Consider the following 27,710-nt stretch of genomic DNA (forward strand, 5'->3'; position numbering starts at 1 on the left):
GGTAACTCATTAAAACTTATTTTTGCTATTGCACTCCTTATGGTAAGAATATTTCTAATATACTTTGTTTAATAAAAAAAAAATTCTATGTTTTATTTGTGCTTAAAAAAGCTCTAGAGCACATTTTCCCCCATCTCACACACAGACTTTGGACTGAAGCCCAAACACAGGAAGTGCAGCCTGGAGTGCTGAGGGGTGTGTGTCCAGCCTCATCCAATCATAGCTCCTCTCACATTTAACTGCCATATGCCGTTGGTTGGACACACCCCCCTCAGCACTCCAGGCTGCACTTCCTGTGTTTGGGCTTCAGTCCAAAGTCTGTGTATGAGATGGGGGAAATGTGGTCTTGAGCTTTTTTAAGCACAAATGAAATATAGAAAACTTCATTTTTTTTAAACAAAGTATATTAGAAATATTTTATATTTACCATAAGGAGTGCAATAGCAAAAATTAGTTTTAATGAGAGTGCCCATTTAACATAGCAGCAAGCATTCATTCCTGATGTATCCTCATACTGTATACATTACACTGTAATCATGCATGTCATGAGTCTAACAAGGTTACTGAGGGATATGTTTTAAACAAACTTGGAAATCCCAGTCGTCAAAGTTCATTTCATCAATTAGGGCTCTTCTGGGTATTGGAGCATTGCCTCACCCGGGCATCATTAAGTTCCCATCTATGGGGCAGACCTTATGCAAAGAAACAATCAGATGATTGTGTTAATTTGAGAACTTGATTAAGACAGAAGAAATTAGAAACATCCACAGCAAAGCAAAAAATCTGGGCACATTTCCCAACATAACTCTTGCAATGCTCAGGGGCAGCGCGGCCTTGATTGTTACAACGTTTCCATTCATAACAAACTGTAGCAGTGCGCGGCGATGACAATCTTTTTTATTTCTTCATTAAGTATTATGAATGTCTCATTTAAAATTGGGGGAAAAAAAGTCTCTAATGTAAGAGCGACAGTAGCTATTTTCAGCTCTTTATGAGAAGTCTTAAGGGAAAAGCCAAAGTGATGGAATCACGGCTGTATTAAAAGTCTCTCAAATAAGGACGTGTAAAACACTATTTATTATGTAATTTTGCGTTCTTAAATAAACATTGAAGAATGCGTTTCTGCTTTTGGTTTTTGTTGTGTAATTATTGAAATAATGTTAGCAGATGTTTCCATTATTTGTAGTATCTATTTTTTTAAAGTAGTTTACTGCTTTCGAAGAAACACTGACTAAGATTGTTTCTGTTTAGTCCTTTGGTATGGGTGAATTTCTCAAGTTTTGCCTAAACACCGTAACCCAATGCACATGGTAAGAGAGTGTGTCACTCGTAAAGGGGTACTCTGCCCCTAGACATCTTATCCCCTATCCAAAGGTTAGGGGATAAGATGTCTGATCGCAGGGGTCCTGCCGCAGGGGACCCCCGCGATCTCCCTGCTGCACCCGGGAGCTGGGCGTGACCATGACATCATGAGTCTCCGCCCCGCATTGCTAATCATCCGGCACAGAGCAAAGTTCGCTCCGTGCATCGGATGTCTGGGGTTCCGCAGCCTTTGGATAGAGGATAAGATGTCTAGGAGCAGAGTACCCCTTTAAGTGAAAGTAATGAACATTACAGAAACTACCAGAGAAAGTGGAGCCTGAAACTGTCTTTTGTCTCACACCGAGTGACAGACTAGGAGATACTTCTGTTCAACATTTTTGCAGCAGCAATGATATCACAGGAGTGTAGTCAGACGGAGCCCAGGTGTGAAGCAGAAGGATTGAGCAGAAATTACAAAGCTAGGGGAGGCCTTGAAAGCAGAGTTGGAAGTCACCACCATGGATAAATACCATAGGTGCAACAGAGAAGACATCTACAGGAGGCAGAATCCAAATATAAATACTGGCTGAGACTGATATGTGCAGCTGGGGCCCAGTGGGGTAACAATAAAATTGGGGGCCCCCTGCAAGACCTACTGAGGAGGCCCCTACGCTCCTCCCCCACAAGGTATACCACGCCCACTCCAATATACCCCACCCATACCAAACTGCTCCGCCCATTCTGATATGCACTGCCCGTAGGAATTTTCTGTGGACTTATAAAGAGCATCTGTAAGTAATACTTTTATTTGTTTATTTAATTTTTTTTTAAATATCACTGTAGTGTACAATATATAGAAAGGAGGTATAGAATAGCACACAGTGTTAGGGACTACCAGGTCCATAGGTGCCAGTCCTAAAGCTTGACAAAGGCTATGTAACAAGTAGAAAGAAGATGGAAGACAGCACTCCAATGATGTTGTGTCCAAAAAGCATGAAGTTTTATTGGCCCATCAATATACAAGGTGATGCTTGAGAAAGACCTTATTGTCAGGTCAAAATGTCGCATCACCTTGTATATTGATGGGCCAATAAAACTTCATGCTTTTTGGACACCACATCATTGGAGTGCTGTCTTCCATCTTCTTTCTACTGTAGTGTACAATATATAGGGGGAGTTTTATCAATACCTGTGTAGAGGAAGAGTGGTACAGTTGCCCATAGCAACCAATCAGATCGTTTCTTAAATTTCTAAATTGGCCTCTTAAAAGTAAAAGAATCGATCTGATTAGCTGCTATGGGCAACTGCTTCAATTCCATAGACTTTAATTTTAAGCAAATATGCTACTAAACTCTTAATAAATGTGTGGGTTCTGCACTCCATGGGTTTGTTGCAGCGTGCCCATAATATGGAGAGTATGGAGTTAAATGGTGATGCTAATAACTCTGTACAGTAAACAGTGGTGTATAGTCACCACTGTTCACTATATAGGAGACCCGACAGGAGTCCCTGCTCTAAAAGGGATTTCCAGCAGAAGGCTCCTGCGCTCGGAATACAATGTAAGCCTTCTGCCAAGTCAGCCAAGGAGTTAAGAGGCAATGCTGTTCATCACCCCTTACATCTTTTGTGGCCAGACACAAAGCAGTGATATTATATTTACAGTCATGGTTGTAAATGTTGACACCCCAGAAAATTTTTGAATAAAATGAAGTATTTCTCACAGAAAATGATTGCAGTAACACATGTTTTGCTATACACGTCTATTCCCTTTGTGTGTATTCGAATCACAGAAAGACACTAAAATGTAACTTTTATTTGTTTCCACTAAAACCAAAAACAAAAATGTACCAACCAATCAAATGTGGTTACCCACAACAAAAATATATTAAAATAGTGTTTGGACTATCATTTCCAATATAACTCTGATATAGATATGATGTATTTGTGAAAGCAACTTATGCTTGTCAAAAAAAATGCTCCACCAATCTGGAGACTTACCAAGCCGACAGGTCCAAATATGTTTACTAAAGGATAGAACGGGGAGATGGGGAGGAAGGGCCTAGGGGAGCAATGGGCCCATGGATGTGCGGCCAATTATATCCTTTGGATAGGGGATAAGATATCTAGGGGCAGAGTACCCCTTTAAGGACACAAGACATTTTATTTTAACATTTTCGTTTTTTTCCTCCTCGCATTCTAAAAATCATAACTTTTTTATATTTCCAACCACAGACCCATATAAGGGCTTGTTTTTGTCTGACAATTTGTATTTTGTAATGACACCTTTTTATTTTACCAAATGTTTAAAGCTGATCTCTTTTGACCACCTATAACCTTCTTATTTTTTTTGTATACGGGGATGTATGTGGGCTAGTTTTTTGTGCCTTGATCTGCAGTTTTTATTGGTACTACGATTGCATATATGGGATATAATATTTGTTTTTTCTAAAAAAAAAAGCTGTGAATATGATGTGACCCAAAATTTTGGACAATTTTGGACATTTTTTTTTACGTTTATGCCGTTCATCGTACGAGATCATCATCATTATATTTTGATAGTTCAGACATTTACGCACGCGGTGATACCAAATAGGTTTATAAAGTTTTTTTTACGCTTTTCGGGTGTAAATGGGGAAAATTGGACAATTTACATTTTAATTAAAGGAGAAATGCGGCAGAAACCTTTTAAGTTTCCCTGTGCCTGGCCTGAAAAAAAAACAAAACTTTTAACTCACCTTCCTGCATTCCCCTGTTACTGCGAGATCAGCGTACCATTCCTCCGATGCTGCTCAGCTCCATGCTTCATAGGCTCGGAACGTGACACTGCGGTCAGCGTATCGACAGCCGCAGCGATGTCCCGCCTCAGCCGGTGATGTAACACTGTCATGTAAGGAGCCCGGGCCCCGCCTTCTCCCTACTGCCCAAGCTCCTTACATAACAGTCCACTCAGCCTATCACGGGCCGAGGTGGGACATCGCTGTGGCCAGCGATACTCTGTCCGCAGTGTCACGTTTCGAGCCTAAGAAGCATGGAGCTGAGCAGCGCTGGAGGAACGGTATGCCGATCTCGGAGCAACGGGGGAACGTAGGAAGGTGAGTTAAAATACGTTTTTTTTGTTTTTGCAGTCTGGGTACAGGGGAGCTTAAGATTTCTGCCGCATTTCTCCTTTAAGGGAAGGGATTTTTCAAATATTTTTAAAGTTTTTTTTTTTTATACACTTAGGAGATTATTTATAGCAATCATTTGATTGGTAATACTATTCAGTGCTATGCATAGGACATAGCACTGATCAGTGTTATCGGCGATCATCTGCTCTGGTCTGCTCGATCTCAGACCAGAGCAGAAAACCCCAGGAGACGGAGGCAGGTGAGGGGACCTCCGTCCGCCATGCTGGATGATTGGATTGTCCAATTTAACGACCACATTGCCGCAGATGCCGTGATCTCTATTGATCACGGCATCTAAGGAGTTAATGGCAGACATCAGTGCCATCGCTGATGTCCGCCATTACCGGCAGGTCCCTGGCTGCTGATAGCAGCCAGGACCTGCCGCGCATAATGCAAGCGCCGTTCCGGTGCCCGTGTCATGTGTAGGACGTACATTTACGTGCTATGTTGTTAAGGGGTGACTGAGGGGTGTACAGGGGTGACAAAGAGGTGTAGAGGGGAAGGAGTGCAATACCTGAAGCTGAGTATGCCTCTTTGGATCCAGGCTCCATGCTCAGCAGTGCCGCACCTGCTTTTTCTCCATCATTTTGCTGGGGGACCAGGGAAAATCACCCAGAGATATGGGGAGCTGCAGCATCCCCATCCCAGAGCATGTGCACCCTAGGCCCCTGGACTGCACCCTTTGGCACACCCCACCTTACTACTGGGGTGACACAATGTAACAAACCTTCTCATGTAATCTCCTTACTACTGGGCTGACTCACTGTAACAAACCTCCTCCTCATGTAATATCCTTACTACTGGGGTGACACACTGTAACAAACCTTCTCATGTAATCTCCTTACTACTGGGGTGACTCACTGTAAGAAACCTCCTCCTCATGTAATCTTACTACTGGGTTGACACACTGTAACAAACCTCCTCCTCATGTAATATCCTTACTATTGGGGTGACACACTGTAAGAAACCTCTTCCTCATGTAATCACCTTACTACTGGGGTGACACACTGTAACAAACCTCCTCATGTAATCTCCTTACTGATTTCTGCACACACAATTCATCATGAATGGCTGAGCTCTGCCTGGTCACACAATAGTGACATCATCACAGGTCCTTTACCCACAGGTCCTACAGCATCCAGTAAGTCCCAGGGAGGGAAAATAAAAATTATATTTTATAATATTCATCTGTGCTATTGTTCCCACCGCAGTGTCCCCGCCGGGGAAGAAGAATAGGGCTTTGAGAACAAGAAAAAAAAAGGGGGGGGGGGGATTTTTATATTCGGGCCAGCTGGGGGCCCCTATGTAGATTGCCTAACCCCTCACCCCACCATGGGGGCCCTTGCTATGCCACAGGCTTGATGCTGTTTTTTTTTTTTTTTTTTTTTTTTTTTTTACTAAACTGGCTCTGTTTTTCTTATCCTTGAAAACCCCTTTAAAGGGATTCTCCTGTGGAAACCTTTTTTTTTTTTTTTTTTATCAACTGGTGCCAGAAAGTTAACAGATTTGTAAATCACTTCTATTGAACAATCTTAATCCTTCTAGTACTTATTAGCTGCTGAATACCACAGAGGAAATTATTTTCTTTTTGGAACACAGAGCTCTCTGCTGACCTCATGAGCACAGTGCTCTCTGCTGACATCTCTGTCCATTTTAAGAACTGTCCAGAGTGGGAGAAAATCCCCATAGCAAACATATGCTGCTTTGGACAGTTCCTAAAATGGACAGAGATGTCAGCAGAGAGCACTGTGGTCATGATGTCAGCAGAGAGCTTTGTGTTCCAAAAGGAAAATAATTTCATTTGTAGTATTCAGCAGCTAATAAGTACTAGAAGGATTAAGATTTTTTAATAGACGTAATTTACAAATCTGTTTAACTTTCTGGCACCAGTTGATTAAAAAAAAAAAAAAAAGTTTTCCAACGGAGTACCCCTTTAACTAATGGAAAGATACTTATTACTTTCAGCAGGGTTCAGAGGTATATTTTCTGTAATAAATAGGCCACTGGGAGTGAAGAGCATATGCTTGGCAACTGGCCACCCTTTCTCATGACATCATTGCTGTTTACCAGTTGGCTCTGCGATGTAGTGCTCCCACCAATGAGACTCAAAAAGATGGCACTTGTGTATATATCGTATATACTTTGAGTATTAGCCGTTCCGAATATAAGCTGAGGCCCCTAATTTCACCCCAAAAGCCTAGGAAAAGTTATTGACTCGACTATAAGCCTAGGGAGGGAAATTTATCATCCCCCCCCATGTCATCATCCCCCCTGTCATCATCCAGACCCCCGTCACTAACACCCCCGTCATTATCACCCTCATCATCATCACCCTGTCATCATCACCCCGTCATGATCCCCCCCGTCTTCATCATCACCACCTGTCAATCCCTTCGTCATCATCCAGACCCACCCCTTTTGTTTTCTATTCACCTCCCCCGTTGTTGCTTTCTTGGTGGGAAGGAAGGGTGAGCTGGTCCGGGCCGTCCATCTTTGGCCATCCATGCTGCAGGGACCGTCCGGTGGGGAGGGTTAGTCATTCCAGGCTGTCCATCTTCACCGGGAGGCCCTCTTCTCCGCTCCGGGCCGGCCACAAACTAGTGATGTTGCGTTGACGACGATGCGCAGGGACGTCCGTGTGCAGCAGACGTCTGTGACGTCAATGCAGCGTCACTAGTTCGGGGCCGGCCTGGAGCGGAGAAGAGGGCCTCCCAATGAAGATGGACAGCCCGGAACGACTAACCCTCCCCACCGGACGGTCCCTGCAGCATAGATGGCCGAAGATGGATGGCCTGGCCCATCCCCTCACAGCTAAGCCAGAAGCGTTTTTTTGTTAACTCGAGTATAAGCCGAGGGGGGCGTTTTCAGCATGAAATATCGTAATTTATAATGCCTCTCTTATGTATAGATGGAGGACAGACTTTCAGAATTTAGCTGGATTGACAGTGTATGTTCTCCAGTTTGTTTTTGCTAATCTGATTTATTCAGACATCATAGAAATGGAAATACTTATGATTTTCATGGGTCCGTTACCGTATCAGTTTATTTCAGTTTGCATCCATTCAGTTGCACGTTTTTTGACCGGACTAAAGAACTATGCATCCATAGACAAGAAGCTGTAATCTAATGGAGGAGTGTTCCTTTTTCATTAGTTTATCAGTTTTTACTAGGATCCGTTGATCTTCATGAATGGATCCGTTTTAAACAGATCTCAAACCTCTAGCCTAATTTAATCTGGTGGGCCAACACTGATCTGAGCTACTACAAAATGCATGTAAATAAATTCATGACTGAACTGTTTAAATCTGCTTTTCTGTTCAATCTTTATGTTTAGGATTATGGGCTGATGCTATTTTGGTCGGTAATCATAATTAGTGGTTGCAAACAAAAGAATGTTTAAGAATGACACTCACCCAACTTGTCACAGGAACAGTGAAACATTTATTGTGCGTTAATACAAAACCAATAGCTCAGCATTGTGGGAGAGGGACGCCAACAGAGGACGTGCTTCATCTGACCATAGTTAGTGGATGCAAACCATGGTTCTTTATTCGAGTGACTTGAAGTGTACCTGTGACAACAAAAACTTTTGATGTAGATAATACTATTATATGTATAATACATGAATTCAGGTGCACTTCTGTGGTAGGTGTAGACAGTAACATAAGACGAACCCTCAAAATGATGTTAAAATTGAGACATTAGCCAGTATATCCTTATATGAAGGGCATACCTGAGCCCACACACCAACACCAAGGTTTCTTAAGTGGCACGGGACCTAACACTAACCTACCTGTGCCGTGTGGGCAAAACCAGGGGCCAGTGGGCAATTACGGCAACATTAGGTCACACTCACAGCCTGATCCCAGTTCACTCTAGTGTGGCTAAGCACACATACAGTGGGAGGAAGGTTATGAGCCCCACCCAAGTTGGCTGATATGTTGCCAGCCTCACAGGTGCACCAAAATGCTGCCTATAATAGTGATTAAGGTGCATTAGATTTGGAGTTTATACACCTTCAAGTATAATGTTTGAACAGCAAGAAAAAAATGTGGTCTCAAATGGCTGGAGGTGCTCAACCCCAAATCCAGTTGTGCATTAATGCTGGGGGGAGCAGATCCTGCCTTTGGGGTCCGTTGCTAAGGGCAATTCCCATCATAAAATGCATACAATGGGGGATGCCTGCAGCAGACTACAAGTGCCACAATGGCGTCCTACACCAGATGAAAGGTGTGGATGTGTAACAATTCGAATAATTCATATAAGGATTCCTCCTTGGGCATTAGCTCTGGGATCGTCCTGGTCACTTGCCACGGGACACGTTCCTCACAGTAACACCACAGACCACAGTTCCTCATACAAGTTTGGCTCCTCGCCAGCTTTATTTCCACAGGTTGCAGGTAAAACAAAACATAAACAGGAACAAAATAAAGTCCTAGACCGTCTGGTCACTGACTACACATATCAGCACAACGTGGTGTGAACCCAGCCTTAGCAAGGGAAATACACCCTTTCCTTGCCACACTGCCACAGGATATACTGGCTAATGTCTCAATTTTAACATCATTTTGATGGTTAGCCAATGTCACTGTCCATATCTACCACAGTAGTGCACCTAAATTTATATATTATTCTATATGTTACACAGCCACACCTTTCATCTGTTGTAGGATGCCATCGTGGCACTTGTAGTCTGCTGCAGGCATCCCCCATTGTATGCATTTTATGCTGGGGATCGCCCCTAGCAACGGATCACAAGGGCAGGATCTGCTCCCCCAGTATAAATGCACAACTGCATTTGGGGTTGAGCATTTCCTGCCATTTGAGACCACGTTTTTTCTTGTTGTTCATATTTTATATGTATATTTGTAATACACATTGATTAAAATATTTGTATATTTTTGGGTGAACAAAATGCTGTCCCTGCAGCTTTTGCCTGTGTGTCTCTATGAAGAGTCCAAATACAGGAAGTGAGGGGAAACAAGCAGACAATAGGTGTAGGGAGAAAAATATACAAATTTTTTTAACCAATGTATATTACAAATATACATATAATAGTATTATCTACATTATATAAAGTTTTTGTTAGCAACAAGTACACTTTAAGAAGTAGGATGACTGCCATGCAATGCCATTCAGAGATTTGTACAAAGATAACTAGTATGATGAATTGTCTAAAACAGAATAATTACCGTATTTAAGGTCATAAAGGCAAAATACAACAGATTTGTCATATTATACAGAAGCCAATCTGACCCAACATTGACTTTCCACCATCCAGTAATTTAGTTCAGGCTTATTGGAATTTTTACTGCAATTCTATTAGAAAGTGTGCTAGATATCAGACAGGATGCTGGGACAGAAGGATCAGTAATTTTGTGTCTTCCTTTTCCAACTTTTGCTAGATCACCAACAAAAAGGAAATAATTAAGAGCCTGGAAGCTGAAGTATTGATTCTGCAACGTCAGTGTAAGGAAAAGGGTGACCAGGTAGAAGCCCTTGAACACCTGATTAACCAGTTAACTGGAGAGTTACATTCCTCTAAGGACCATGTTAAATTGAACAAAGAGCAGTGCCAGCAGTATGAGCAGCAGGTGGAAGCATTGAAAGAAAAGCTTGAGATCCTTCAAGAGCAGGTACAGAACTTTGTTACATTTATCAAAATGTCCTTATTATTGTTACTAAAGTTATAAAGCTTTTCACCTTTTTCTTTTCCTAAATCTGTTTTTAAGGTACTTTTACATGTAACTCTTTTATAACCCGAGGCTACAGAGTGATATTTGTTCTCACAGGAGTCCTGGTATTTAGATGTTTTTGTAAGGGCAAGAAAATGGCTTATGTCGTGCTCTGTGTTAGGCTGGGTTCACACTACGTTTTGTCCCATACGGGAGCGCATACGGCAGGAGGGAGCTAAAACCTCGCGCTCCCGTATGTCACCGTATGCGCTCCCGTATGCCATTCACTTCAATGAGCCGACCGGAGTGAAACGTTCGGTCCGGTCGGCTCATTTTTGCGCCGTATGCGCTTTTACAACCGGACCTAAAACCGTGGTCAACCACGGTTTTAGGTCCGGTTGTAAAAGCGCATACGGCGCAAAAATGAGCCGACCGGACCGAACGTTTCACTCCGGTCGGCTCATTGAAGTGAATGACATACGGGAGCGCATACGGTCACATACGGGAGCGCGAGGTTTTAGCTCCCTCCTGCCGTATGCGCTCCCGTATGGGACAAAACGTAGTGTGAACCCAGCCTTAGACTGTTGCCTAAATTGCACACTTAAAGGGGTACTCCGGCCTTGAGACTTCTTATCCCCTATCCAAAGGATAGGGGATAAGATGTCTCACCACGGGGGTGCCGCCGCTGGGGACCCCCGCAATCTGTATTCGCAATCCACCTGTTTGAGCTGCGCGCCGCGGTCACATCTCCGCTCCCGTGTGATGTCACCCCCCACCCCCGCTATGCAAGTCTATGGGAGGGGGCATGACGCCCCCTCCCATAGACTTGCATAGCGGGAGCGGGGGGTGACGTCACATGGTGGCGGGGGGTGGCAACCACGGGCCGGAGTATCGTGACGTCACGGGGGGGTAGAGTCCGGACGTCACGATACTCCTGTCCCGTGGTCGCCACCCAAATAGTACTTATGAGCTTCTGAAGTTAAGGTTGTTCTTTTCTGTCTAAGTCCTCTCTGATGACACCTGTCTTGTGAAACGCCCAGTTTAGAAGCAAATTCCCATAGCTAACCTGTTCTAAACTGGGCATTTCCCGAGACAGGTGTCATCAGAGAGGATTTAGACAGAAAAGAACAACCTTAACTTCAGAAGCTCATAAGTACTGAAAGGATTAAGATTTTTTAATAGAAGTAATTTACAAATCTGTCTAACTTTCTGGAGCCAGTTGATATATATAAAAAAGTTTTTTCCTGGAATACCCCTTTAAGGGCTCGTTTACACGAGCGGATTTATTTGCGGGTTTCCCACTGCGTGTTTGAAAGGGGGTGGGCTCTCCGTGGCTCTCCGCTGCAGATTTTCCACTGCTAAAGATCCACCGCAAACCCCAATGAAGTCAGTAGGGTCTGCAGTGGATTTTCTACAGCAGAAATTCTGCAGCCCCAAATCTGCTGCCTACCGCTGCGGAGAGCCTACCCCCTTTCTAACAAACAGAGAGAAACCCACAAATATATCCACCCATGTGAACGAGCCCTTATAGAGTGCTTGTCTTTGGTATACCAGACGGTTAGAATAGCAATAATTAATTAATTAATAATTAATTTTTTTAGCAGTTTGTACTATAATAACTTTCCTGTAGGATCAGACCAGACAGGCTAACCTTTTTTTCTGATACAGATCACTGAGCCTTCTGCACCCATGATCTTGTCACCGGTTGACATGTTGTCCCACCTTGGACCACTGTTGGTAGGGGCTAGCCACTGTATACCAGGAACAACCCACAAGATCTGCATTTTCGAGATGCTCAAACTTGGTTCTTCAGCCATCACTATTTGGCCCTTGTGAGCCCAAATTTCCGCCCGGAGATTCCGAGTGTGGCCAGTGCTGACTGAATCAGTCGGCGCTAGGACCGCACGGACACTGCAGTCTCCAATAGACTGCATTGTGTTTAACGCGGATTTCCGCCTGAAGAAAGAGCAACGCCATTCTTCAGGCGGAAATTTCCAAGTGGATTTTCCGTTCAGAAATTCTGCTTCACAAATTCCGAAGTGTGAATTTGTGAACAGAATACCATTCACTACACTATACATTTTAGCAAGCGGAATTTCCGCCTGCAATTTCAAAGAGGAGTTGCAGGTGGAAATTCCGTAGTGTGAACCTAGCCTTACACTTGCCCATTTTACCTTCTTCCAACACTGCAACTACAAGATCTGACTGTTGACTTTCTGCCTATTGTACACCACCCCTAGACAGATAATCAATGTTTTTACTTATCTTTCAGTAGTTTTAATGTTATGGTTGATCGTTGTATACTAGAGGTGAAATTACCTTGGTAATCGTTTTTTGTCGTTGAATAGAATCTTTTCTTTATTTTTTTTTTCCAGATCTTTAAGAGCCAAAATGACATAAATAACATTTCTTCTAAATTGAAGGAGTACAAGTCAACTCACAGTCACTCAAATGAAGATTATGAAGCACAATCTTTAGAACTACAGGGGTGCCAAAAAGTGAGCATTATATGTTATATATAGATCAGACCCACAGTAAACTAAAATCTATATTTCCTTTTACTGATGAAAAAAATCCTCCGCTATTTAAAGGTGGTATTCCACTATGTAGAATCTCAGAAGATCACCTGTGTGACTACCGTAGTTTTCTCTGTCAAATTTTTTATGTATTTTGGAACAGATGAGAGACCAGATAACCTCTTTGGGTATTAAAATGGAGCTGACCCTCCTCTCCTATTCCTCTAAGGCAGTGTTTCCCAACCAGGGTGCCTACAGCAGTTACAAAACTACAACTCCCAGCATGCCCGGACAGCCTTCGGCTGTCCGGGCATGCTGTGAATTGTATTTTTGCAGCAGCTGGAGGCACCCTGGTTGAGAAACACTGCTCTAAGGCTATGTTTACATGGATATTCCACTGAAAGCGGAGTGCCTGCAGAACATGCCGGTGCTAGGACCGCTCGGAAATATGCTGTCTCATAGACGGCAATATGTTTTCATGCAGATGTTTCTGGCGCGAAAATTCTGCCATGTGAACAGTGCAGCAAATTCTTGTTGAAATCTGCTGCTGCGCAATTCCATCTTGTGAACATAGCCTAACTTTACTGGTCGGCACTACACACAGTTGCATCTGTCAGACTGCCTCATGGTGCAACTTTAAAGGGGTACTCCGCCCCTAGACATCTTATCCCCTATCCAAAGGATAGGGGATAAGATGTCTGATCGCTGGGGTCCTGCCGCTGGGGACCCCCGAGATCTCGGCTGCAGCACCCCGCTGTCATTACTGCACAGAGCAAACTCGCTCTGTGCGTAATGACCGGCGATACAGGGGCCGGAGCATTGTCACGTCACATCTCCGCCCCTCGTGACATCATGACCCGCCCCCTTAATGCAAGTCTATGGGAGGGGGCGTGGCACTTGTATTGAGGGGGTGGGCCCTGGCGTCACGAGGGGCGGAGCAATGACGTCACGCTGCTCCGGCCAGTGTATCGCCGGTCATTACGCACAGAGCGAGTTTGCTCTGTGCAGTAATAACAGAGGGGTGCTGCAGCCGAGATTCCAGGGGTCCCCAGCGACGGAACCACCTCATTCAGGCATCTTTTCCCCTATTCTTTGGATAGGGGATAAGATGTCTAGGGGCGGAGTACCCCTTTAAGGTGAGTTCACCTGTGGCAGATTTGTTGCAGAAATATCTGCAGCTGAAAATCTGTTTTGTTTATCTAAATAGTGAGATTTCAGATGTATATATAGTATAGTTGCAGAAATTACTGTTGTATATTCATCTTTAGGCTATGTTCACACACAGTAATTTGGCCATTTTTTTTAGCTGTAACATAATTTGGCTGTTTTGTGCCCCAAACAACGGCTGAAAAAACTAACCAAAACACAGACCAAAAACAGAAAAAGGCTAAAAAGCAGACTAACTGGCTATTGGTCAGTTTTTGGTTGTTATTTGATCTTGTTTTATGTTTAGTGTTTTGTTTGTGTCCACACAATCTACAGTATAGGCCATGTTTTAGTCTAGTATAGTTTAGTTGCTGTTATACCTGTAGCGGCATATATAAAAAGTTTTTCAAGCTAAAAAAAAAGTAACATCTAGTAAAGTCAACAGTGGTCAGAAGCAACTATGGTTTTCATCATCTTGCCCAGCTCTGTGCGGCACAAGGCTAAGTGTGGATGGGATTGCAATCTAAAAAATCTAAACATTCTCATGATTCCCCTCCTCTTTTACAGATTTGATATCAATGTACAACTGCCTGAATACCCCTCTGTTTATACACATTAGATTATTGTTGGCTGAACCCACCTATTCTAGTGTGACTGGTCAACCATTGTGATCTTTTAACTATCCCAAATAATGTCGGGGAGAGAAGGATCAGGCAGTTGGATTCAGGGCTGGTGCAAGGATTTTTCCCACCCTAGGCTAAAGCTTATTATGCGTCCCCTTGACTCCATCCATTGGCTCTGCCCTTTGACACGCCACACCTTACTACTGAGGTGACACACTGTTACAAACCTCCTCCTCATGTAACCACCTTACTGCTGGGGTGACACACTGAAACAAACCTCCTCCTCATGTTATCTCCTTACTACTGGGGTGACACACTGTAACAAACCTCCTCCTCATGTTATCTCCTTACTACTGGGGTGACACACTGTAACAAACCTCATCCTCATCTAACCACCTTACTACTGGGGTGACACACTGTAACAAACCTCATCCTCATCTAACCACCTTACTACTGGGGTGACACACTGTAACAAACCTCCTCCTCATGTAATCACCTTACTACTGGGGTGACACACTGTAACAAACCTCCCCTCATGTATTCTCCTTACTACTGGGGTGACACACTGTAGCAAACCCCCTCCTTATGTTATCGCCTTACTACTGAGGTGACACACTGTAACAAACCTCCTCCTCATGTTATCACCTTACTACTGAGGTGACACACTGTAACAAACCTTCTCCTTGTGTAATCTCCTTACTATTGTGGTGGCACACTGTTACAACCCTCCTCCTCATGTTATCGCCTTACTACTGGGGTGACACACTGTAACAAACCTCCTCCTCATGTAATTTCCTTACTACTGGGGGGACATGTGACCTCCACTCCAGCTCAGCCCCGCCTCTTCCACAGCATCACCAAAGGTCCTTCAGCAACCATCTCTCCTATCCTGCATGGCTCAGCTCCACCCCCAACATATTACTGGTCACATGATGGTGACATCATCACAGGTCCTATACCTCCATCATCTAGTAGGCCAGTTGTGAATGGAGGCAGAGGATGGGGGTGAGCACAATTCTAGGGTCAGTCTTGCAGGACCTGAGCCCTGTACAATCACATGGTCTTGCCCAGGAGCGGTTGTGTCAGGACCTGGAGACAGTGTGCAAAAACATTCTTGCGGCAGGCAGAGCAGCGCTCCCATCAAAGTGGGGCTCTAAGCGGCTGTCTAGTTTGCTTATAGGTGGAGCCGACCCTGGTTGGATTTCAACAAGTTTAATGCATTTGTTTTCAAGAAAGATACATTTATCCTTCAGTAATTTACTTAGATTGTAATATCATACACACATCTTTGGTAGCGTGTGCTCTGGGACCAAATTCTGGGGATTATACCCTGTTCTGATTACCCCCATCTTGACAAGATCTGTTATGTCACTGAATCATACATTTTACTCTTCTTTCTTTCCTTTTCCCTTTTTCTTTTTCCTTTTTCTTTTTCCCTTTTCCTTTTCCCTTTTTCCTTTCCCTTTCCCCTTTTCCTTTCCTTTTTCCCTTATCCTTTTCTTTTTCCCTTTTCCTTTTTCCTTTCCCTTTTCCTTTTTCCCTTTTCCTTTTTCCCTTTTTCCTTTTCCCTTTTCCTTTTTCCTTTACCTTTTCCCTTTTCCTTTTTCCTTTCCCTTTTCCCTTTTCCTTTTTTCCTTTTTCCTTTTCCTTTTTCCTTTCCCTTTTCCTTTTCCTTTTTCCTTTCCCTTTCCCTTTTTTCCTTTTCCTTTTTCCTTTTCCTTTTCCTTTCCTTCCTCTCTCTCACCAATGCTAAGTAGCGAACTATAAATGATCACTTGACATTTTATATGGAACACAACAGCATGCTAGCATTCAGATAAATCCTTGATAAAATGATTTACATGTCAGAACTGTTCTACATGACATTGTGACTTTTCTGCTCTATATAGGAGATAGAGGACCTACGAAGGCAAGTCTGTGAAAAGACAGCAAAGGTAGAGGGGTGTCAGCAAATTATTGAACGCCAGAACGCTGAAGCTGGAAAAGCACTTGACCAGCAGAGGAAGTATGCACATGAAACTGAAGAGCTAGAAAAGACCTTACGTTCCCTGCATCTGGAAATCCTGACAGGCCAGCAGAAGCACAAAGGAGAACTTGTTCGATTAGAACAGACAGTGGCTCAGCTGGAGGCAGAACTGAAGGATTCCAATGCCGTTTGTATGAAGAAAGAGCAGGTATGTGTCAAGGAATGTATTTTATGAAGCCCATGGCGCATTATCTATGACTTTCATATGTTATAATAGAAAATATATTTGTTCTTGTTAGTGCCTCCTTTGCAGACTGGGGAGCATTGCTCCTGGTGGTACACTGCTGCCCCAGCGTTCGGAATATTTTGTTGGCGGGGGCCGTGATGTCATGACCACGCCCCTCATGACATCATGCCACGCCCCCTCAATGCAAGTCTATGGGAGGGGGCGTGGCGGCAGCCACGTCCCCTCCCATAGACTTGCATTGAGGGCGCTTGGCGTCACGAGGGGACGTGGCCGTGATGTCTTGACCCCCGCCGCCCACACCCATGGTTCTAAACGAACGCTGGATGCTGCACAGAAATTCGCGATCAGACATCTTATCCCCTATCCTTTGGATAGGGGATAAGATGTCTAGGGGCGGAGTACCCCTTTAAGCTGAAACCCCAGGCAATGAGGTGTATCACTGGTAGCTGCTACAGGTGGTTGCAGCAGATAATGCAGGAGGACCGTGCTATTTTTAGGTCCTTCTGGTTGAGAGTTGCTTTTGGCTATGTTCACACCAAAACCTGAAGCAAAAATTTATAATAAAATGATTTGTACCTTTTTCTTTGTCTGTTTCACTTCTGGTTTTGGTTCAATCCTGAGCACAATGCTATGTGTGAACATGGCCTTAGAAAGCAGTTCTCCATTCTTGCTAGTATCGATGGACAACCCCTCTCGTATGGATAACATATGCACTCCTATGGATAGGATTTGTTCTAATAGCCAATTCCTTTAAATCTTCAGAATTGAAAAATTAAGGGATTTTTGGCGAGTGATATTTATATTATTACCACTAATTCTTTATATAGCGCACACAGATTCTGAAGAGCTGTACACTCAAATTGGTCCCTGTTCCATTGGGGCTCATAATCTAAACCTATCAGTATGTTTTAAAGTGTGGAAGGAAACCAGAGTACCTGGAGGAAACCCAGACAAACACAGAGAGAACATACACATTTTTTGCAGCTGTTGTCCTTGGTGGGGTTTTAACCCAGGACCCCCAGCAGCAAGCCAACATTGCCAACCACTGAGCCACCTTGTTGTAATAATAAAATAACAACTAAGTTTATAAGCATACCTCCGTTATACATCATTCAGTGGCGGCAGGGCATTTTACTTCCTATGTCTTCGTATGAATGTGTAGGCTACTGAGGTGCTGTTCGCCATTCATAGACTTCAGATGCCCAAAACATGTAGCCTCTTTGCTGATAATTTCGGTACATTGTCTTCTGCACAGGTCACATAACATGCCTAGAATTCTCTCCCATAAAGGTTATTGAATCCGCTCCTGACAAGAGTTCCTTCAGTCCACGTGGCTGCTTTAAAATATGTCTAAGTGCCCCATCTCTAAATTCCCAGGCGAGATAACCACCTCTATAACCATGTGGAGAATATAGGATGTAAATAATCCACAATCAGAAATGAAGAATATGTATAAATATCGGTTTTTACTTACTTAATAAAGTAGGTGATTTCCTTCAATGACTCTTTATCTTTGGTGTAGAGTAGAAAAAAAAGAGCAGAGGCTTCTTCTTGTGACAGCTGGTTTGTGCAGGAATTGTATTTAGTCAGGGTTCACATGGTGCTCAAGCTGTGGATTTAAAAAGTTATGTTTAAGCTGCAGGCATATGCTCATGGGATAATGGGAAAGTGGATGGAGGCTAAAGGTGATTCACTCAGTTCTTATTTGTATGTCACTGCCCAGAATCTCTGGCTTCAACTCTGTGCTGCTAAAACTTAGAGAAGGGAATTGTATTTATAAGTGGTTTCCATAAAATTCCTCTCTGTGCTACCTGTCTACTCAGTGTTTTTTTTTTTTTTTCCTCACTTACTTCTCTCCCTGCTAAGAATAAACATTAAAGGGGTATTACGGCTTGGTACATGTTATCCCCTTTCCAAAGGATAGAGGATACAATGTATGATCGCCCCCTCCATTCATGTCAATGGGAGGGGGCGTGACGGCTGTCACGCCCCCTCCCATAGACATGAATGGAGGGGATGTGGTGTCACGTCCCCGTCTCGGACCCCTACGATCATACCTTTGGATAGGGGATAAGATGTATATAGCCGGAATACCCCTTTAAAGCAAAAAGTAGGTCATAAGTGGGGTAGGTCAACATGTAGCTTGGGAATACTGACCCCCCAGGAGGTCATGTCCGCTCTGATTATGACTCTGTGGCACAAGCTGTAATATCTTGTTGCCTGAAGCTCCACTGTGTAGTTTTCATCAGGCCAGCAGAGGTCCATACTACTACAGTGTTAAAGGAGTCTCCAGGCAAAAGTGATTGCTGGCATATCAGTCAGATAGGTCATCAGTCGCTGATCCACAGGGTGCCAACACTCAGCACCCCCAAGAATCAGCTGATCTGTGGGGCCTCTGTGGCCTGATCCCCCAACAATCAGACATTGGTGGCCTATCCTGACAAAATTTTAGCTCACAAAACCTCTGATGTATCCAGCCTCAGATAGGCATCAGTCCAATTCAATTCAGCAGCCCGAATATAGTCATCTAGGGACTAATAGCAGAGGAGGAAAATTAGTTCCCGAGCAATGCACTAGGTGTTCCCTGTGGCCTCTTGAGTGGTGGGGGAGGGACGGGGGTGGGGGTGCATGTATACCGATTACCTGGAGAGGAAACTAGATACACATTGAAACCTCTACTTTGGGTAAGCGGTGTGTGTCAACTGGAGCACTGCTTGGCCATTGGATTGTGGAAATTCAGACACAACCAGACCGCAAAGGCATATGGACAGTGAAGACAAAGAAAATCCCCCTTGTCAGGCGCCGCATTTCCAGTGACCAGTCAGAGAGAAGAGGAAAATTATTAATTTTTATTCTAGATGGTAAAACCAATTACGCATTTCGGGTGCATACCCTTTATCAGATTGGTATATCAAGCTGATGAAGGGGATGCACCCGAAACGCGTTGTTGGTCATTTGTCACGCTTTCCCCCATGGGCATGAATGGAGGGGGCATGGTGTGACGTAACGGCCACCCAAACCTGACATTCTTAACATAATTGTTTAGAATGCCCGGGTGCCAGCCTGGTGATCGCGAGGAGTCCCAGCAGCCAGACCCCTCGAAATCAGATATCTTATCCTCTATCCTTTCGATAAGGGGTAAGATGTCTAGGGAGGGAGTACCCCTTTAAACTTTGGCCTTCTGTATGTTGCAAAACTACAACTTCTAGCATGCCCGGACAGCCAACGGCTGTCCGGGCATGCTGGAAGTTGTAATTTTGCGACATCTAGAGGTGCGCAGTTTGGAGACCAAGGGTTTAGATGTTTTTGAGAAGATCTTGGTCAGCTTTAATAATTTTTTTTATTCATTCATTCATTCATTCATTCATTTATTGGCTGTCCAATCATGCTTGCAGTTGTAGTTTAGCACCATCTATAGATCCACAGTGTGGAGACCAATGGTTTATATGGTTTTGAGATCTTGGTCAGCCTTCATCATTTTGTTTTCTATTTTATTTATTATTTTTAAGATGAATAAATAAATAAATACCATGGCTCCCAAGAACATACCCAACACCCTTAATGCGCATCAAAGTAAATCCTATAACTTGTCTATTTGCACAATTTATCACAACTTTTTAGCACGGTCTTAACGGCGCTTCACAAGATGCGAGTGAAAAAGAAGACACTCCAATACACGTTTAACCCAAATAACCATAAGTGCACGTTAAAATATCACACCATTAATAACAACAATAAAGATAATTGTAATAACAGAGAAGGGACAGTGCCAAAGCTCAAACACATTCATATTTCTTTTTTTTTCTCCCATACCCAATCTATTTTTATTTGCCATGGCCAGCAATTTACCGCCGTCAATGAAGGATGTTTAACATTTAAACCGAAAAAAGAAAAAAAAAAACAACAAAAAACGAATTTCACGAATAATTAAAGGCTTGTGTTAAATAGATAGACAGTCGTTTAAATTTAGATCTGCAATAACATTTACTATTATTCTCCGGGGCTTTGACTGCTTGACAGAAACAAAGTACTCTGGGATTAATTTCAAGAAATGGTGCCAACTGTGTGCAATTTGCTGTAATTAAGACATGAAAGAGTACTAAATATTCAGATTAAAAGAGCCATGATTGAATGTGATAGAGAATCAAGGTGTGGCAACACGCCAATAAATACCAGTCAGTCATGATGAGTACAAAATATTAATTGATTTGAATAAAAACCTACGCCAATGAAATATTACAATAAAGCAAAAGCAGATTAAACTAATTACAGCCCGGAGAAAAAAAAGAATTAAAAAGAAAACATTTTGAACGATTCCTAAAATGAAATTTTCACTTGTTCAGTATTCAACATGGCAAGTAGGAAAAAGAAAAAAGAAAAATGATAGGTCTTTGAGTGATTATTGAAGCAAGCCGGAATCATGTAGTTTCTGTGGATTTTTATCTTCTTGCTAATGACTTTTTCTATAGCATTTCTCTGTTTGTTTGTTTTTTTGTTTTTGTTTTTTTTTTACTAGTTTCTTATTTATTTATTTTTCTTTTTTTTTGTAATGAAAGTGTATGCTTAAAGGGGTACTCCCGTGGAAAACTTTTTAATTTTTTTTTAAATCAGCTGGTGCCAGAAAGTTAAACAGATTTGTAAATCACTTCCATTAAAAAATCTCAATCCTTCCAGTACTTTTTAGGGGATATTTTAGGGGATAAAGAAAAATCATGACATTTCCTCTGATGTCATGACCACAGTGCTCTCTGCTGACCTCTGCTGTCCATTTTAGGAACTGTCCAGAGCAGGAGAAAATCCCCATAGCAAACATATGCTGCTCTGGACAGTTCCTAAAATGGACAGCGGAGGTCAGCAGAGAGCACTGTGGTCATGACATCAGAGGAAATGAACTTCTTTTTTGGATTTCTCTTTAGTATACAGCCCCTAAAAAGTACTGGAAGGATTAAGATTTTTTAATAGAAGTGATTTACAAATCTGTTTAACTTTCTGGCACCAGCTAATTAAAAATAAAAAATAAAATAAAAAAAAGTTTTCCACCGGAGTACCCCTTTAAAGTTAAACAGATTTGAAAGTTAAACAGATTTTTAAATCACTTCTATTAAAAAATCTTAATCCTTCCAATACTTTTTAGGGGCTGTATACTAAAGAGAAATCCAAAAAAGAAATGCATTTCCTCTGATGTCATGACCACAGTGCTCTCTGCTGACCTCTGCTGTCCATTTTAGGAACTGTCCAGAGCAGGAGAAAATCTCCATAGCAAACATATGCTGCTCTGGACAGTTCCTAAAATGGACAGCAGAGGTCAGCAGAGAGCACTGTGGTCATGACATAAGAGGAAATGCATTTCTTTTGGATTTCTCTTTAGTATACAGCCCCTAAAAAGTACAGGAAGGATTAAGATTTTTTAATAGAAGTGATTTACAAATCTGTTTAACTTTCTGGCACCAGTTGATTTAAAAAAAAAAGTTTTCCACGGGAGTACCCCTTTAAAGGGGAACTCTGGTGGGAACAAGTGGAAAGCAAATGTTTTCAAATCAACTGGTGCCAGAAAGTTAAACAGATTTGTTAATGACTTCTATTTCAAAATCTGAATCCTTCCAGTACTTATCAGCTGCCGTTTACTACAGAGAAATTTATGAATTTCTTTCCAGTCTGACCACAGTGCTCTCTGCTGACACCTCTTTCCATGTCTGGAACTGTCCAGATTAGAAGCAAATTCCCATAGAAAACCTTTCCTGCTCTGGACAGTTCCTGACACGGACAGAGGTGTCAGCAGAGAGCACTGTGGTCAGACTGGAAAGAACTTCACAGATTTCTCTGTAGTATATCTGTAGCATACAGCAGCTGATAAGTACTTGAGGGTTTAAGATTTTTTAATAGAAGTAATTTACAAATCTGTTTAATTTTATGGCACCAGTTGATTTGAAAAAAAAAAATTTCCACTGGAGAACCCCAATCTGTCTTGTAAAAGGGATAATAAATGTAAAAAAAAAATAAAAATAAACCCAACACTGCCTACTATTTTATTAGATCTAGTGTAAAGTATAATTAGTCTATTACATATGTACAGCAGGCATCACGTTTGTCTCCGTCACCCTGATTTGATGTCAGAGCATTCCCTGCTTTCACACATCGGAATTTCCGTGCCGGATTCCACATTTGAATTCAGCACAGAGATTCCGCTGCAGCGGAGTCCTGTTGTAATTCTTCTGCTCTTTGCACACAGTGGAATTTCTGTGCCAGATGTTTCCAGCATGGAAATTCCTTTTTTCGTGTCTGCATATGAATGAACATGTTAATTCTTTCTACGGACTCTACACAGACTGCATAGCTATCTATGAGACGGCGCATTCCTGTGCGGTCCTAGCTCCGGCATGTTTATGCAGTTTGCAGAATGTCCGCACGGAGATTCTCTGTGCGGACATTCCGTAGTGTGAACATAGCCATACAGTATCTACAACTGCCCAGCCTGCTAAAAGGAGACCAGACAAGTTAAAGGGTTAGTCCGGTGAAAACCTTTTTTCTTTTAAATCAACTGGTGGCAGAAAGTTAAACATATTTGTAAATTACTTCTATTAAAAAATCTTAATCCTTCCTGTACTTATTAGCTGCTGAATACTACAGAGGAAATCCTTTTCTTTTTGGAATGCTCTCTGATGACATCACGAGCACAGTTCTCTCTGCTGACGTTATTATAATAATAATAATAATAATAATAATAACAACGCTTTATTTATTGTTGTCCTTAGTGGGATTTGATCCCAAGTCCCCAGCACTGCAAGGCAGCAGTGCTAACCACTGAGCCACCATGCTGCCCTTAGCATACATCTGCTATACATGGTTGCTAAAAAGGACAGATATGTCAGCAGAGAGCACTGTGCTTGTGATGTCATCAGTGTTCCAAAAAGAAAGGAATTTCCTCTGTAGCATTCAGCAGCTAATAAGTACTGGAAGGATTAAGATTTTTTAATAGAAGTAATTTACAAATATGTTTAACTTTCTGCCACCAGTGAATTTAAAAGAAAAAAGGTTTTCACCGGAGTACCCCTTTAAATATCACTCCTTCATCTAACCCTAACCCCTGAGTTGATCCATAGCTGAAATGAAGAGGATTAAGAACATTTGGAGTTTTGCTTTCAGATGGTTTGATTTAGAGGCTTTCAAAAAGCCTTGCAAGCTGACAGATATACAGTGATCCCTCAACTTACAATGGCCTCAACATACAATAGTTTGAACATTACAATGGTCTTTTCTGGACCATTGTAACTTGAAACCAGACCCAACATACAATGCTTTGGAATCTGTGAAATGTGTCAATGGCTGGAAGAATCGACCAATCAGAATGGATATTTCACTGGTAAAACCCCTGTAATACTGAAGTGTATGCACTGACTGGTGTCTGGTAGAGCCCCCTACAGTACAGGGAGGTATTACATGTTCTGTACTCTTTACCTGTGCCAGGGTTAGCTGCTCCTTTGGACATCAGGTGAGGGCGGCTCCCTTTTCCTTTTTTTAGGACATTGCGTGTTATGTACAGGACCCTGGAGAAGCTCCTGTCCTCTACATAGACCAGTGTTTCCCAAAGAGGGTCCCTCCAACTGTTGCAAAACTACAACTCCCGGGCATGCTGGGAGTTGTAGTTTTGCAACATCTGGAGGCACCCTGGTTGGGAAACACTGACATAGACAGTGATTTACACCTCCCAGCAGATCTTTATTACTTTTATATGTAAGGATTTGCTTTATCTGCATTAGTTATCTACTTAATCCGCACTTTTTCCTATTTTTGGATGACATTTTGGGGCTTCAGAACCAATTACCAGGTTTCCATAGAGTTCTGGTCTCAACATACGATGGTTTCAACATACAATGGTCGTCCTGGAACCAATTAATATTGTAACTTGAGGTACCACTGTATATGCTTTCTTTTTGTTTTTATTAGGCAAAGGATATATTCACACATGACAGCTTTGCTGCAAATTTGTTGCATATTTTGACTTCCCTATTAAAGCTAATTAGGAAATTCCATAACAAATCTGTAGCATTTCAGTCTTGCATACCCTAGGAGTATGTTCACAGTGGACTGAAATGCTGCAGATTTGTTGCAGATTCTTTTCAGATGTTGACTTTCCTGTTGAACTTAACTTTGAAAATCTGCAAAAAGACTGCAGCATTTCAGTCTTGTGTAGACATACTCTTAGGCAGGGGTCAAGTACTGAGAAAAAAAAGTGTGGGAACTCTTCCACTGAAGGGCTGGTCCTGCAGGATACCTGCTAATGGGAACGTTGTTCCTGCTGGGGAAAAGTGCAGGAACTCAGTTCCCACATGTTCCTGCAGGACTTGAGCCCTGCTCTTAGGGCACATTCACACAAGCGAATTTGCAAGCAAACTCGCAGGTTGTTTTTCCCTCTGAATTTGAATGAGGGTGGGCTCTCCACAGCAGATTTGTGACTGCTGGAGCAAATAAGCCGCAGACCCCACTGACTTCAATAGAGCCTGCGGGGAAATTCCGCTGCCAAAAATCTGATGTCCTGCCCCCATTCAAATTTGCGTCGATAAGCCCCCTGAGAGTTCACTAGCAAATTCGCCCGTGTTAATAAGCCCTTAAAGGGGTATTCCAGGAAAAAACTTTTTTTTTTATATATCAACTGGCTCCAGAAAGTTAAACAGATTTGTAAATTAATAGTAACAAAGAAAAGGGAAGTGGAACCGATACCTTAAACCTCCTAAGACCACGAGATGAAGACGGCGTCCCGCTAGTCTGGAAATCGTATCCTGGCAGCGGAGGTGCTAGGACAATAAAGACCGCAGTCACCAAATAGCAGTAAACAAAGAACAAAGGTGCCCTGCACTCACCACTTAAATCCAGGCAATCCTGCTCCCATCTCAGGTCATGGCTCGAACACGGAGGACATGGACAGTGGAGCGCTCAGAGGCGACTGCTGGCGGTTTCACGCATAGGAATGCGCTTCGGAGGCCAGATGAAGCGCATTCCTATGCGTGAAACCGCCGGCAGTCGCCTCTGAGCGCTCCACTGTCCATGTCCTCCGTGTTCGAGCCATGACCTGAGATGGGAGCAGGATTGCCTGGATTTAAGTGGTGAGTGCAGGGCACCTTTGTTCTTTGTTTACTGAGATTTGTAAATTACTTCTATTAAAAAATCTTAATCCTTTCAGTACTTATGAGCTTCTGAGGTTAAGGTTGTTCTTTTCTCTCTAAGTGCTCTATGATGACACGTGTCTCGGGAACCGTCCAGTTTAGAGGAGGTTTGCTATGGGAATTTGCTTCTAAATTGGGTGGTTCCCGAGACACGTGTCATCAGAGAGCACTTAGAAAAGAACAACCTTAACTTCAGAAGCTCATAAGTACTGAAAGGATTAATATTTTTTTATAGAAGTAATTTACAAATCTGTTTAACTTTCTGGAGCCAGTTGATAGATAAAAAAAAGTTTTTCCTGGATAACCCATTTAAGCTAGAAACATGCGTTGCAGAAATGCTGCAGATCCAGTAGGAAGGAGAAGTATAACCCTTTCTTGCATATATTTTCTATTTTTTAATCTATTTCTGGCTTTGGCTCCTTTTTTCCTGCACAAAATCGGCTGTCCGGGCATGCTGGGAGTTGCAGTTTTTAAACAGCTGGAGACACACTGCTCAGAAAACACTGTCTTAGAGACTGGTGCTGCAGGGTAGGATTGTTTATTTGCTTAGGTACGTCCATACCGTCTGGCATGCTTCCATAATGAATAGCGGACTTGCTGCATCCACCGAGGCACCTGCGAGTGCGGGCAGAAATAAATAAACAATTCCTCAACCACCACTGCAGCCCCGGGGGAACAATTTGAAGCTCAAAATATAGTACAGTATGAGAACACCATGTGTGCTCCGTTACATGAACCATATCTATCCAAGTCAGGGTGTTATCTACATATAGATTTATACGTCCTTCACGTGTGTGGTCTGCGCCACTGCCCAAAATAAAAATATAAATACAGCCGCACACGTATAGTCAGAGTCTATACACTAGGGTATAAGCTGCTTCTGTGTGTGTCGTGTCTGTACATGTACTGTAGAAGCGTAAAATTATATCTTTTGCAAAACTCAGCACCAATTCCTTCATTTTCGGCTTTAAAATATTTCATTTAAAATATTTCAGCGCAATGCCACCGATTTTGCATTTGTTTTTTGATGTGTTCTAATAGACGTAGTACAAACAAGGATGTGTTGTGTCAAATAAGTATTTTTTTTTTGTGTCTTATGTGCTTGTGTGTGATTTTTGGCTGTCCGTAGCATTGGTGTCATGTTTTTATCCATCTATTTTTTTTATTTTTTTTTAACGTGTCATCTTTACAGGCAATAAGCAAAAGAGATGACCTTCTGCGAAAATCGGAAGCCGATCTCCTGCAGGCAAGAGAAGGTATCAAAGAAAAGGCGGCGGAGGCAGAGCACCTTGGCGGTGCGGTCAAGAAACTGGAAGAGAGAATCGAGGATGCTGAGAAAAAAACGAATCAAAAGGAGAAGGAGAACGGCGCGCTCAGAGCCGAGATAAAGGACCTCGGTGTGGAACTGCAAGACGTGCATAAGCTGTACAGGGAAACAGGTAACAGTGCTGAAGGGGGCAGTGTGCGGCGGCCCTACGCGCGAGGTCACGTCCGCTAAAACGCACACCTTTAATGCAAAAGTGTTCACGTGCTCAGTGCGAGGCGTATTCACACGTGCACACTTCATATCGTATTCACACGTGCACACTTCATATCGTATTCACACGTGCGCACTTCATATCTCAGCCCTGATGACCTCAGATGCCTCCTGGATACAGTCCTAATGTCCTTATCAGCTTGTACTGATAGGTGCTGTCTGGCCTGGATGTTACATATTCATAGAATTTCGAGAACTATTTTATATATATATATATATATATATATATATATATATATATATAATATATATATTGTATATATCAGTGTTTTCCAACCAGGGTGCCTCCAGCTGTTGCAAAACTACAACTCCCAGCATGCCCGGACAGCCTTTGGCTGTTCGGGCATGCTGGGAGTTGCAGTTTTGCAAC

The 27,710-nt window shown here is 42.7% G+C and overlaps 1 protein-coding gene across 7 annotated transcripts in view; it reads left to right on the forward strand.

The window, feature by feature from the left end:
• The window catches only part of LOC130274181 (cingulin-like), a 419,288-nt gene that overhangs the window by 113,274 nt on the left and 278,304 nt on the right, over window positions 1–27,710 (forward strand). For all 7 annotated transcript variants that reach the window (XM_056522196.1, XM_056522193.1, XM_056522192.1 and 4 more), the window contains 4 exons: window positions 9,875–10,105; window positions 12,520–12,642; window positions 16,319–16,603; window positions 26,996–27,242. In XM_056522196.1, coding sequence (XP_056378171.1) covers window positions 9,875–10,105; window positions 12,520–12,642; window positions 16,319–16,603; window positions 26,996–27,242 — 886 coding nt within the window. The remainder of the gene's footprint in view (window positions 1–9,874; window positions 10,106–12,519; window positions 12,643–16,318; window positions 16,604–26,995; window positions 27,243–27,710) is intronic.

The sequence above is a fragment of the Hyla sarda genome, chromosome 5 (genome assembly GCF_029499605.1).
Source record: "Hyla sarda isolate aHylSar1 chromosome 5, aHylSar1.hap1, whole genome shotgun sequence".
In the NCBI taxonomy this organism is placed as follows: domain Eukaryota; kingdom Metazoa; phylum Chordata; class Amphibia; order Anura; family Hylidae; genus Hyla; species Hyla sarda.